The following is a 14517-nucleotide window of genomic DNA, read 5'->3' as shown; positions in this document are numbered from 1 at the left end:
ATAACTTGTCACAAGCAGACACTGACAGGCTTCTTAAAGACATATTTGGTCTTCAAGACATTATATCACTGTGACATGTCATCACAGTCTATATGTCATATTGAGTTAGAAGGGGTGCACTTTATGGTAAGATATAAATGTTTGCAGAGGCAGTTCTGAGGCCTGAATGACAGTTATAAATAACTTCCCACAAAACATGTTAAAGCAGATGAATGGATATTTTCCTCTTAGGCAGCTATAAAAATATAAAGCCTATTTCAACTATAGAGGAGAGACATTTCCAAGTTTATTGTTTTATAGTTCTGGGTKATAGGAGCTCTAAGTCCACACCACACAAAGCCTGGCTTAGCTTTAGGTCCTTAATAAAAGGTGCAGTTATCCTGAAGCTGTAGGGGACAAAGATAAGGGCAACATCAGGGTGGCTGCACAAGAGTGCTCTACACTGCTCTACAACAGCTAAAATGTTCCTGTGTTAATAACCCTGCAGGTGAGGAAGAAGTCACAGCCTGTCTCCATGTCGGCAAAGTGTTGTTCTTCACAGAYACATAGGAACCTACACAAAACTTACCTCTCTGCCTATAAGCTGCTCCTCCTTCGCCAACAGGACCATCATATACAGCAAACAGACAATCATGTTGTGAGTCTCGGGATGAGGGTTGGGATTCCAGGCATCAGACAGGACACTGACCCAGTTTATTTCACATAAAACATAACCCAAAAATAAGAAGCAACTCTTGGGGCTGCCTCTTTCAACCTAGCAGAGGGGAAAAAAAAAAAAAAAAAAAAAAAAAGGAAAAAGAAAAGAGAGAAACACAAACTGGTGTAAAGTCAAAACAAATCTATACTTTTCAGATCCCTGACCACATAAGAAACCATAGCACCATTCCAGGTCAACAGATGAGCAGGCTGACACTCTCCATTGCTTCTGTCCCTCATGTCACCTCCTATCCCTCCCAAACTAGTGCTGCACACCAAGCTACTGTAAGCTAGGAAGAAACAGTCTATTAAGTTGCACCATTGCATCTTTTTATTATTATTTCTTTTCTATTCTTTTCTATTTCTATTTTCTTATTATTATTTCTTCTCTTTTTATCTTTTTATTATTATTTCTTTTCTAAAAAATGCCACAAAAAATAGTATGAATCTGTACAAGCCTTTATGGGATTGAGGCCTCAATAATTAGCAGCAGATCTTTGCATCAGAAGTAACAATTCACAGACATGCAATTACCTGCTATAGTAGCAAGAGTTCAAAACATGGAGCTAAGGCCACTTTTGAACTTACAAACCAAATCTCTCCAATTGTGAGAAGATGGGTATTTTCTGATGCAGTTAACAGGTTGCTCGTATAAAATCAAAATACAAATTTTTGTTAACAAGTTTGAAATTTGAATCAGCCCCAAATGATTCCAAAACCAGATATATTATTATGTCAAGCTATGCCATATTTTTAATATAATAGTCAAGTGGCCTACAGTTTCATTCGCTGCATCACCTGAGTCTTATCAGCCTCAGTTCTTGATCTGTCACAGCCTTTATCTACCTTGTACAGTGTTATGAGAACAGCACGGGAATAATGAAGTATGAACTCCAACTATGCATATATTTAATACATAGAATGAGACATTTAGACACAGCAATGACAGACTCCAAGGTCTGCCCTACAGCTCTCCACAACTTTGTATAAGATCCAGTAACACTTCTTCACAAATATAAACACTTCTTCCCAAAATGAGCTTGAATTGTGCAAGAAACTTTAAAAACTTACTGGTTAAAGGACTGTCTCCGGCCCTCCATTACTTCCAAGGACTATAAGGACTAAGAGCTTAATGCAACACGTGCTAGGTACTCACTTTGAAGAACTCTTCCATAAGTATCCGGTCTGGGTGCATTTCCTTCCATGGAAGTCTTCTGAATTCCGTATGGAAATGATAGAGAATAAACTCTGGCATTTTAGGGGCTGTGCAACATTCACAGTAATGCATTAGATGCAACCAGAGAGCCCCATGATGGCCTGGTAACAGCTTATCTAAATCAAAAGGAAATAGTCTAATTACCACCAGATAAAATTGCAGGAAAACTTAATTACAGGAAAAAGACCAGTCTTCAAGACAACAAATAGCTGCAAGTTACAAAGTACATTCCTTTCTAGTAGGATTTCACAACTTTTACATATGTTTTAAGAAGAATTAGTGAATCTCGACTCTTAGATGATGGTATGTTACCCAAGAGCACATTACATATGGAGCAGTCATGCACTTCTCACCAGAGCCCAATTTGCTTCGCTTTTCTTCACATCAACTTTACCACCTGACATCCTCTATGAGCCACTTTGTCTGCTCATGCAAAAACTCAGTTGTTTTCTTAAGACTARGAAATATGCTATTGGTACCATTGCAGTCCTCCTCTCAGCTAAAAACTCCTAACAAATGGAAAAACCTCCTCTTGTCCCTAATCTCAAAATGCATGTTTTGAGCTAGAACAAAAAGTGCAACTAAATCGAAGCAGTGTGGACTTCACTCACCTTTAAAGCTCTCGTGCAAAAGCTCGATGCAGTCTGTAAACGAGCAGACCATGCTGGAAGCCACAGTAGTGTCACTCTCTAACCAAGGGTAGCAGGACTGGTTACTGGAGAAAACAGAGGAAGTGAAGCAATATAAATTTCAGAGCTGATTTACCACCAAAAACGCTTAGACAATTTAAATACTGTAAAATATACAAGATCAAATACAGAATGGGCTATCAGCAATCTTTTCAAACACAGCTCTTTAGGACTATCCCTTTCTGAAATAGGGGGGCACTTCAATGTCACAGTGAAGGTCTGCAGTATCAAGGAGAGATGGCTTGCTTCATATTTCATAATTGCATTACAGCTCAAAATGCAGAACTTTCTGAACGTCAGCACRTATCACCAGCAGTGAACCTTCCCATTAAGTGCTGCAGGTACATTCACAGCTCAAAAGGCATCTGGCTTTGAAAGAAGGTTTAATTTAAGTGTAAAACAAGAGAAATAACTCTTCTTGGGAAAGCAGAGGTAGAGAAGACGGTTGCCAGCAGGCCATCATGGGAYGGATTTGATCAGATGTCTCTTTACACACTACTGGCATTTGAGGTTGGACTTACTTGGGAGCTTGGGGAGAATGTTTGTTTGTTTTACAATATAGAGTTATCTGCATGGAAGRCACAAATAACTCTAAATTGACTAAGCAAGATTTAGCTTCATAACGATTAAGGATATGACACATGTAACAGCTATTTAAATTAAAGGTTACCAGCTATTTAAAGTTTTTTTCCAACCCAATTACGGGTTGGAAAAAAATCAGGTGACAACGTCACTTCATTTCTACAGGGCTAAAGTTCTTACTTTAGGAAAAAAAAAAACAAATTTTAAATGCATCAGTATATACCTTGCATCTTCCTTATCTAACACCAGTATCCATGGCTTGAAGAGTCCAACGATGATCGAATATAAGGACTGCAATGCTAGAAGAAAACAAGGCATAAAAAATAATAATAAGCTCTGAATCAGGCTTTTCCAAACTCAGATAAAGTGACCTTTGCTTATTCAAATACTAAATAAGTTCTGCCAGGTTCTGCATTTTTTAAAAATATGTTCTGATTTTTTTAAAAAAATAAAGTAATATGATCGCTATTAATTTAAGTCTACAGAACAAATGGTTTAACTTCAGATACCACAGAACAGCAAGTATTTTTCATTGTTAACTTAAATATACCTTTCCAACTCTGCAGGTTTTAAAGCTGTATATACTAAAAGTAAAGGAGTTTAAGCTATTTACTTCAAATCAAACATCAAAACAAGGTAAAATTCAGCAGCCACCAACATCCCTGCAGACACTCTCTCAGTTAAGGTTTTACTGTATATTTAAACAAAACTGTTTTCAGCAGAAGAAATCAACAACAGGACGAGTTTCTTTCTTCAACTCATTACCTTCTACCACGTTACCTGTTAGAATCCTGTTACTGCCAATAGGCTCCTCGCCTAAACTGACCACTTCGGCGTCTACGAGCCGCTTACTAAGATACTTGAGGAACGTGTTCACTTCGGGCACGTAAGGGCTCCACTTTGAAAAGAGCCCGAAGGTCCTGAAGTCCACCGAGGCCAGCCGGAGTTTGCAGAAAGAGGCAGAAAGCCACTCTATCGTCTCTCTGACCTGCGAGATGCAAAATGTTGTTAATCAGCTGGAGAAAGCCTGCAGGGCAGCATTATTTGTCCCCGGAGGGCAGCTGTTTTGGCTGCAAAAYGGGGTTAATCAAGCAGAGAGGGGCCTACCTGTTCTGCAGAGAGCAGAGCTCCCTCCTGCAGGACAGGGCTCCTGCCAGCATCGATCTTCTTGACACCTCCCTGTTCAGTCCCCGAGGAGCCGCAGCCCAGGGCTTCCAGCGATGCCTTCCAGCAGTCAGGGCTCAAGAGCTGCTCTGAAGAGCCTTAGGAGAAAGAGAAAATAATGGTTTTTTATCRAAGACATGGTAAGGAGATTATTTTTTTCCTCAATATAAGTTAGAGAAGCCTGAAATAGGAGCTACCAACTACAAAAGAAAAGGCAATAGCTTGAAAATCCCAAGTTTAGAGGCAAGAGAGACCTAATTCCCAAACCCAGGTAACATAGATGCAAGAAAAGGAATGAYAGATAACTCCTTCCTGCAAAGTTTCCCAAGTACTTAGTAAATCCTTGGCTACAAAAGCACACCAGGAGATAGTTGCTGCTTGTTATAGTTTGACAGAAAGGAAGCGTCGTGTCCCCATTTTAGAGGCACAGCAGACCATAGGTAGAACCTAATGTCAAATATAATGTGTAGAGCAGACTCCAGTATCAGTCCCAGGTCTTAAGAAGATCTCCCGATTTGACACTGAAGCCTGCTCAAGACCAGGGAGACTGTATTGCAGATGGTGGCATCATTATCAATTGCTCCCATTCATAGAAAGCTCTTCTTTGTCCTTCTCCTGTAACATGGGCTGAAAAGCTTAGCACCTATGTGTCTACTTCAGTCTGTGAAGAAAAAAAAATGCTTTCTAGAAAAGCTAAATTATGTCTAATAAAAATGTATTCTATAGTACGCACACAAAAGTCCATATAGAAACTTAAGGGGGAGGGAGGAGAAGTAATTTATTCTGTTTGTTGCTGTCTTTCTTTTCTGGCCTAAAAATATGAATGCAGGTAGTATCTGTATAAAAGAGATGAYGAACAATGAAAAAACGGGAAAARAARTGAAAATACAATGACATCAATGAGSACATCGATTCAGATACTCACTTTGCATGAACATTCTTAAAAAGTCATTATAGTGATCAGGGAACTGATACTGGAGGAGGTTAGTCCAATGCTTGCAGAAGATATTGAATGGCATTAAAATCTCCTCTTCGGGTTCGAGGCCACATGCACTGAGAGCCAAGTGGATAGATTCCAGAAGCCTGGTACGTTCAGACAGAGGTGGCTTGCTAACACTTAACCACTGTGTAAGGTCAAACTAGAACAGAGGAGGGAGCATTTGTAAGTTAAAAGCTTTAGCACTTCAAATAACAGTCACAAAACCTTGTAGAAGACAGAGCGGAAGAAACAGGGGGAAAAAGTTCCTTTCATATGAGATCTGTATTAACTATATATATTTGCATCTCATCATCTCCAGCTCAAAATCAAGATAACTCTCAAAATGGGCATTTAGCACCTATTTACAGCCTGTTCACAAAAGTTCCCGTTTCCACAAAACTACTCTTTATCTGGTCTCCAATTCAGAAAACACAGGTAGATTTGCACATTTTAGCACCAATGTCAAATCTTATAACTTGTAARCTGGGCTAATCTGTATAGCCCATAAATTAGACCTATCTCACTCAGACCAGCAAAAGAGAGAGAATTCATGAGCATCTTACCTTTGTCAGCAGCATGAAGACAACATCACTGTTATCCTCGCTCAGGAAGGCCACAACTTTCTCATACAAAGTCACAAACTCACCAGGAGAGGCAACAGGAGTGAAGTAAGGAGAGAGGAGAGTACAGAGCCTTCGATTCTGGAGGACTGYCTGGAGAAGGCGCCTGCACTCCGATTTGGTCCCGCTGATAAACACCTGGGGAAGCAGGAACAAAGACAAAAACAGCCCAGAATGAATTTACTCAAAYTACTTACCCAGAATTAATTTACTAGAAAAACATCTCCAGAAGATTTCTGTCAGGACAAACATTTTTTGTTTTCCCCCCAAAAACAGCTCCCAAAAATAAAGCGTATATTACCAGTTTCAATTAAATACTTCTATTCCACAAAATTTATATGTAAAATAATCACACTCACCTAGCACACTCACAAGTAGCACAAAGGCAGTGTAAAAACACCTAGAGAGCCTTTTTTTTTTTTCTCTTTCCCCTCATGGGCTAAGAAAACGAATCTCTATTTCCGCAGCACTGCCTGACTTTACTAAAAAATAAATATAAACACAACTATGACTATTCCTTTCTGCAGCTCAGCCCTAAGAGGTAAATAAGGACAGTTACACAAGGAAACAAACAGCATCTAAGACATCAAAGCAACAATTTGGACCCAAAACAAGGACTAATGCTATTTTTTCTTTTTTCTAGAGCACTYATAGAATTTAAGGTTGCACTTCTTGCCCAAGCGACATATGTTATGCAATAAGCCCAGATAGGAATGGAGTACAAGCTCAAAAGTGATTTTTTTTTCGCTTCTGAAGGTTTTAGCCTGCTGGTATTGAAGGTCTATGTGTGCCAGTGTTAGGCATGCAAAACTAGAGAGAAAAGAAACTYACTTGGCCCAGAATCTCAATGCAGGAAGAGAAAAACTGCCTCGTGGGAGGGTTGCGCTGGGTTTCATCACACACATACTCCACTAACGTAAAAAACAAGCTAATCCCAACTTTCTGAATTGCAGGCAGGGGCTGCACCTTGTAGATATTTATTAAGGCCCTGTTAAAAAAAAAAAAAAAAAAAAAAGAAAAAAAAGGAAGATTAAAGACAAGTATGGAAATCCATCTGTAATAAGAAAAAGGAGGTTCTTCTCAGTTTGCAGCTATTAAAATGTTTTTTTCAAGCTTGAATGTTAATCAAGTGGGGTTTATCTTAAGGAATTTCACTACCTTAAGTGACACCGTCAAACCTTTCAGAGTTAGAAGGTGATCAAAGACATTTCATACTGTAGTTCAAATTAAATAAATAGTTATTCCTTCAAATCCCTCAAATAACTGGTCATGTGCTTACTGATGTGCTTACACTACATTTGTACCATAAGAACAGATCATTTAAGTTGCTAACATAAAAGACTCTGTAATGAAAGTATAAAAACAGAAACAATCTTTAWTATCACATTGCCAATGGAACGTTTATTAAGCTCAAATCAAGCCCTCTGCAGCCTGAGTCTGAATGAATTGCATTAAAACAGCATTAGAAAAACATGGAATCCCACATATATAAATCCTAAGAACTTGATCATGTACAGAATTTTTCAGGTTTATGAGAAAGAACAAGCAGAAATAGTCATTGATTTATAACAGTACTGTTCTACCAGGTGAGTAAGCCTTGTAGGGTATCAGAAAGTTTTCCAACATTTTTATTGATCTTCTTGACTTCAACTAGGAGCTGGGATAAAGCCCTTAAGAAGGACAAGGCCCTGGGCTAATCTATYAATTCACCCCAAAAGTCAGATCATATGGTCCTTCTCCATTACACTACTTAACATTTTCGCAAAGTTGCTGAGATGGCTTCAGTCCGTAACTCTCATCACAAAACTACCTTCTTCACTAGTAAAAGGATAAAGGCTCATGGCTATAGCTGTGGTTCAAATTTGCTATTCAAGTTTTACAGAGTGTCCCTGATATTACAGCATTTGTTTTTGCAGGGTTAGAATGGCTGTTTMATGGCACAGTACAATAAACTGAGGTAGAAGCCAGCATTAGGTGCCCTGTTTAGGYGGAGTGACCAGAGTTACCTCTTCTGAAAATATGTGGAGTTGCTCCTTCAGAAGCTCGTTACAAACACAGATCCAGACTCCGTTGTCCAGCCAAAATGATGCTCATTACCAGAAGCATACAAACAAGTTCCACATTTTAACTCCAACACACAGAAAACTAAGTATAAAACAACACTGCCTAAAACAGTGTCCAAACAACCTACGTTATAAAGTTTTCCAYATGTACTGCTGCTTCCACAACACCCAGAGAAGGTGGCTTTGTGGCTTCTGCTTGCAGTTGTCTCACTTCTTTACGCAAAGCATGAAGCTGCTGGCTCACTGCTTCGTTTTTGTGCTTCCCTTCAAACTAAATGAGAAAAGGTATTCATTTCAGAATAGCATCTTCTGCTACAATTCTTCCCATGCTGCAACTAATTGCAATAATGAGTCAAAGCCTGGCAAAGAGCTCAGAGTACAGACTGTTTTCCCCAAGAATTTTGATCGGATTTAGTACATACTACCCAGGCACACAATTCTTGGTCACGTTCCTAWTTAATTATCACATGACGATATGATTAATGTCTTAACTAATGCTTTTAATTCACAAGGATTAAAACTGAGAGAGGATCAAGACAGTCACATACTAAGCAACATGCAAACACTCCTACGAACACTTTCATACTTACATGCCCATCACGGAACATATTCCTCCATTCACACACCAGGAAGCAATTTAAGCTGAGAATTACAAGCCTTATACAAGGACTAAGTCTTCAGCAGATCATCTGCAACTCCTTTTGAGCAATGAATGAGGTACTCAAGGGTATGTGGCAGCACTACATCCAATAAACTCATTCCTGTAACCATTCAATGATTTAAATTTCATTGTTTAGGTCCGAAAATGAAAGGCAAAGCCACGTCTCTAACCTGGACTGTGAGATGAGCTGCTCCCTGGCAGCCTTTATTGGACGTGCCCCTGCACTCCACGTGGAGGGTGACCTGCTCTTCCCGGTTCACAAACAGCCTGGGTATCGTGTCCAGGATCTCGCCGTCGAGGGCCACGTGCTGTGATTCCCACACGGCCGCAGCTCTGGAAACCAAAACTGCTAAAGTTACCAAAAATCTTTAAACGAAACGGAGTTAAGCTTCAAAGCAACAGCGCTTCAAAGTAATAACAAGCGGTTTCATAAGAAAAACACAACTACACTCAAGTCTGCGTAAGATTTTTTGTTTTAATTATTCTATTACAAACTGGCATGAAATTAAACAGATTGCCTACTGTGGAAGATACATTTTTTTCCCATCAGACAAAGACAGACTGAACGGAATGATTCAGTCAGAGAAAAAAGCCCACTGAAAATTGCTGCTGGAAACATTTAGATACTACCCTTTTAGCCTCTGCAGGGCTTTTTTCTTTTAATATTGTTACTAACAAATTACACTGGGTGACACTAGCTCAGAGACATTCATTTACTCTGCTTGAAACTTTGAAGATACTTCAGCTGCATTCCCATAGCAAGATCATTAAAAACGAAGCACTCTTCCATACACAAAGCCAGCAGTGCCAGAAATCAGATTTATCTCCGGAGGCTTCCATTGCCTCAGACACCCATTAATGAGGTTGTTTAAAACTAACCTCATTGTCAAGAAAAATCTAGGCTGCAGCAGGGGCTTTGCTTTATGAAGCGCTCCAAATAAAAAAAGAAACTGCAGATGTTAGACCCAAGCTGAGGGAGATATTTCAGTCATTGGATACAACTTGTGCAGTCGATTAAAAGAGCTGAATAACGACAGGATAACCAAGGAAGATACAAAAATGAAATTAAGTACTGCTAGGCTTAGGCTAACACCACAAACACAGCTGCTTGAAACTGCAGCGGAACCCAGCTAGAAACACTAGCTGGACAGGAGTAAAAATAAATAAAAGATAAAAAGCTAGGTCTTACTTGGCATGTCGCTGCAAGAGGTTCAGGTCCGTGCGCATGAGCTGAATCGCTTCTTTCTGACTCACTAGACTGCCAGAGGAAATAACTGGCACGGGAGCTTTCACCGGCTGCAGTGGAAGAGGGGGCTTGGGAATATCAAACTTCTTCAAATTACTCATTATTCTCTCTTTGGCTAAAAAAAAAAAAAAAAAAAAAAGACAAAATTATTTAAGAAAATTATGATTTCTTTTTCCTCCATGAAATATTTTTAACAATGGCCATATATTTATACTCCCAGGATTCCTCACTTTTTATAGTCATTTAATCAATCTGTTTGCGTTTATCAAGTTTATTTCACCCAGTTCATTTTCCTCAAGTAGCTGCACTAGGAGCCCAGGCCCCACTGCTTTTCCTGGTTTCCTGTATTTTCTCTCTTTCGATTTCCTACTTCTCCAGCATAACCAGCTCTAATTATTTTTCTCAAAGCACAGGCTCTTTCCATGACTGTCCTTTCCTCCTGCTGTTCCCATTCAATTTCCTTGCTCAAATGCCAATTCATCTACAATCCTGCTCCAGTTTCCTTTTCTTCCTTCTTCCCCTCCTTTAATCAGTCCCCCCTCAAAAAATCCCATTTTGCCTTATCCTTAATAAACCTACCATGACTCTAAATCCCTTTTGATGCTAGAACAATCCTTTCACTGTGCTATAATGCCACAGAGCAGCAAGTAAAGCCACCMTCAGCAAAAAACAAGAGAACAGAGAACAGACAACAAAACTTAAATAGTAACAATATTGCTCTTTTCAGCAATATTACTCTTTGCTTGCAAGTTCCTTCTCCAAAAAAGCAAGGAAAAATCAGCCAGTCTGGAGCATACTCTGCATGCAGCAATCTTGAGGGCGCTTCCCCATTACTCTCTAGCCATTCCTGAATTTTGCACCAAAAAAATCCAGCCTCCTACATGGGCATCTTAGCMAGAACATCATAAAAACCTATATATGAGTAGAAAACACCAATTGTATTCACAGTTTTACTGATATCATCCCTACATTATTTAAGGAACCAAGACTTCTGCCTGTTAATAACTCTTTCCCCCGGCTGGTTAATGTTATCCTTATCTCCCACCTGATACAGGGTTGGTGAAATCCGTTTGCTCTGCAGAGGTACTAGAGGCCGTATGTGATTCCAGCTGAAGCTGGAGCCAGAGGTTCAGAGCTTCCTGAAACTCATGCTGGATGAGTTCAATGTTGACATACTCCATCCACAAATCCTACGGCACAAAAGAATCCAATCATTAGGACCACTTTGTTCATTATCACATACTGCAAACCCATCCCAGCAGTTGGGGGTAGTAAGTAATTAAATGAAACTAGAGCATGTGTTTAAGTCATAGACATATATTAACAGGGAGAAAAAAAAAAAGAAGGAATATAAAGCACAGAAAAAAAGCAGAAGTCTTATCATATATACAGATAAGCCATGGAAAGCATTATTGACCATTAGAGAAGTCTGACAGACACACGTAGTGTGTATTCTAGCAGACTAGAGGAGAGAGGAAGAGTAGAGACAAATAAAACTCAGTTCCTTTCAAAAGCAACAAGAGAAAACAGATTTCCTGGCCATGAGCAASTACAATTGAGAGTGAAGCAGGCTGCATTTTCAGTACTCACATAYGCTGCAGGACCAAGAGCAAAGCAGCAGTACACGTGGAAGCACAAAATGAGCCTCTACAAAGCCTCCCTCTCAAAGCCCTGTTAACTATCTAAGGCTTAACGAGCAGAATAATATTCACTTCCCACACACTAATTTATCCAGATTTCTTACAAACCATGAACGCAAGCAGATTTGTGCTCCCAGGCCTTTGTTATTTAAAGATCCAATTAAGATAATTCTCTACAGTTCTCCGGGAAAACAGAGACACACAAACACAGATATAGATATAACACTGCACAGAGTAAAGATTGCATTCTCATTAGCACATGGAAGAAGACTGCACRTGAATTCTGATTTAAATATAAAGACATAGGATTTTTAGCAAAAAATAATTTAGAGCTGTAAAGCTACTGTACTTGCCACGGGCATATTAAAAATTAGTGACACTAAAGTCTCAAGAGAGACTTTACAAAGAGAAGTGAATYTTGATTTCAGACTGCCAGTGTTGGTAGTACTTCACCTGTTGATTCTGCATGATTTTAGCAAGTCTATATGCATCGTATTGCTTTGGTAAGGAGGGAATGTAGGTGTCTCCTTTCTGAAAGCTCTCTTCTTCTAACCACAGCACAAAGACATTACAAAGTCTGCGAAGGAAAAAAGGCAAGAAAAATAAAAATCAACAGGAAACTTAATTGCATGCATGTGCAGAGCATAAGCTRCACAGCAGTGGGATTCTGGGTGTTCAAGTTAAGGTAACAAGTCATGTTTTAAGCAKACACGGTTCAAAAATTTAGTGAACTAATCTAGGGGCATCTGAAACATCTAAGTGTCAGTTAAAGACTAGCAATGGAAAGATGCTATTTAGAAAACATGAAGGGCAACAGGCAAGAGTAACACAATGAATTTTTAAAAAGTGAAATAATTATTCTAAATAGCACACGGGACCCTGACAGGAAATATCTCTTAGGTCAGGGAATTACATCTATAATCCTACTCAGAAGGCTAATGCAGAAAAAGAAGTGTTTGAGCAAGACTGGCTTCTTGCCCTACTGCTYTTCTAGAGCCTGCTCCAAAAGCTTACACCTGACATGATTTGCTACACATAGCAACTCCTCCTAAGACTCAAATCCATGTTCAGTTTAGTCCCAGTTCTTGCTAACACTGTACTTCCACACAGATACACTTCCCTCACTGGCATCTCTACATTCATGGCAAACAAACATGTCCACTTTTGCTCAGCTGGCTCAACAAGTCAAGTTTTTGATCACATTCCTCAATTAAAGAAAGCTAACCTATGTTTGAGTAACTGCCCAGGTCATTGGGCAATTGAAKGAGGACCAAGTGGGAAGGTTTTTCTCTACCTGACAAGCTCCTTGTGCAGTTCTGGGGACGTCAGGTAATCTGTGGAGCTGCCTCCYTTCTCTGGTGATCTGTCACTGCCATCTGCAGGACTGTCCACTCTAAGTGCTTTGCTGGCAGCATGGTGRAAATCTGCTACCTCTATCAAGCGCTGCTTCATTTCATTTAATAAGTTAGCATGGGCTGCACTCTGGAAAAACCTTCTTCCAATGCAGCCGTCTACAGGCAACCTAAAAAAAATAAAAATTAAAAAAAGAAAATGGGGGAAAAAGAAAAGGCATCAAAYTGGTTTCTCTGCAAATGAGATGACCTTTGCTTTAACTAAATTGCTGGCACTCACTGCTTTCAGATGAACACAAAGCATTTACTAACCTCACTTAAAATATATTGTAYTTGTGCTTGTTGTTCTGTTAGAGCAATGAACTCACCCGTACTGTGGTCCTGGTCGGTGCAGGTAAAGGAGGAAGAATTTCTGCCAGATTAGTGGCATGAGAGGGTGATCAGCAGGGGTAGCCAGGGCCTGGTGAGCCCAGCGGTAAATCATCAGCCTCTGGAGGGAAGGCACGATGGGCAACTTCAGCTGGCTCTGGGCTTTCTGCAAAAAGAACATTTTCAAAGGAGCATCTCACTGCAGTTCCCTCCTACAACTGTTCTCCATGGAAATACAGATACACAAACCAAGGGACAAGTGTTCTCCACACKAGTTCCCAAAGGCTCGAGATGCAGCCCAAGAAAATCTGTTCCCATTGTGTTTCCAGCTTAACTTCTTCATCAAAAGATACTGCAACAGTTGAGATGGAGGACAGTCCCAAATTTACACTTCCAGACTAGACGGCTTTCATTTCAACTAGCTTCTCTCCAGACTTTGAGTTTGGGCAAAAAACACTGCAGACTTTGAGTTTGGGCAAATAACACTGCAGTCATGGTTGAAACACACCTGACTCTCTGTGCCTTCTTGAGGGAGAGAGCTAAACAGTTCTGAAAGTTTTGGAAGGTAATTTGGACACACCTACAAGCAACCAAGTTTCAGATGTTTCTRAAATTCAGATAATCTGAAAATTGCTCTGACATAAAGAGATATTTTCCAGCCTGTGAGATAAACCATCTGCACTTCCCATCTCAGTGCTTTAAAATGAATCCACTGTACATTGTAGGATGTTCAGATGATCCATGAGAAATCATATAGAAGAATCATATAAAAGCACTAATTACTGAATTAAGTTTTCTGCAAACCATGATATATTAAGACTAGACATTTACATATTACTCTCTTTAAATGTACCATTCAAAAACACAAAGGAAACTTTGCCTGAGCTATATTTTCTCCCAAAAAAACAACCAGGCAAGGCCTTAAATAGTTATACTTTTGACCTAGCAATAAATAAATAAATAAATAAATAAATCAGGAGGTAAAACTAAACAATTCAAGAGAAGGGCAGTTTTCTATATGGGGAGGGTAAACCGTTCTCTCACCTTCAAAGCCTGATCAGGAGTTAAAGCATTAATAACCAACTCCCCCTCCACGACTCGGCGAAGCTGYGAGTCTTCTTCAAATAGCGACTCCATATTTAGCACTACCCACGAAAACCAGACCTGTACAACACAGTAGGAAGGAAATGACTGATCACAAAACCAGGCAGAGGAAGGGAATTTTTACTGCTTTCTTAAC

The 14517-nt window shown here is 39.6% G+C and overlaps 1 protein-coding gene across 1 annotated transcript in view; it reads right to left on the bottom strand.

Moving 5' to 3' along the window:
- Positions 1-14517, bottom strand: part of EPG5 (ectopic P-granules autophagy protein 5 homolog) — a 42861-nt gene that overhangs the window by 9562 nt on the left and 18782 nt on the right. Inside the window, exons 21-37 of the mRNA XM_026038987.1 lie at positions 14322-14441; positions 13277-13443; positions 12851-13078; positions 12010-12133; positions 10962-11106; positions 9860-10031; positions 8841-9003; positions 8138-8280; positions 6778-6934; positions 5890-6084; positions 5273-5486; positions 4291-4445; positions 3964-4171; positions 3407-3482; positions 2524-2627; positions 1853-2028; positions 569-754 (exon numbers count right to left, since the gene is read on the bottom strand). Of these exons, the coding sequence (XP_025894772.1) occupies positions 569-754; positions 1853-2028; positions 2524-2627; positions 3407-3482; positions 3964-4171; positions 4291-4445; positions 5273-5486; positions 5890-6084; positions 6778-6934; positions 8138-8280; positions 8841-9003; positions 9860-10031; positions 10962-11106; positions 12010-12133; positions 12851-13078; positions 13277-13443; positions 14322-14441 (2733 nt within the window). The remainder of the gene's footprint in view (positions 1-568; positions 755-1852; positions 2029-2523; positions 2628-3406; positions 3483-3963; positions 4172-4290; positions 4446-5272; positions 5487-5889; positions 6085-6777; positions 6935-8137; positions 8281-8840; positions 9004-9859; positions 10032-10961; positions 11107-12009; positions 12134-12850; positions 13079-13276; positions 13444-14321; positions 14442-14517) is intronic.

The sequence above is a fragment of the Nothoprocta perdicaria genome, unplaced genomic scaffold (assembly GCF_003342845.1).
Source record: "Nothoprocta perdicaria isolate Ctin4 unplaced genomic scaffold, notPer1 scaffold_10, whole genome shotgun sequence".
NCBI lineage: Eukaryota > Metazoa > Chordata > Aves > Tinamiformes > Tinamidae > Nothoprocta > Nothoprocta perdicaria.
This window is presented reverse-complemented; position numbering and strand designations above follow the sequence as displayed.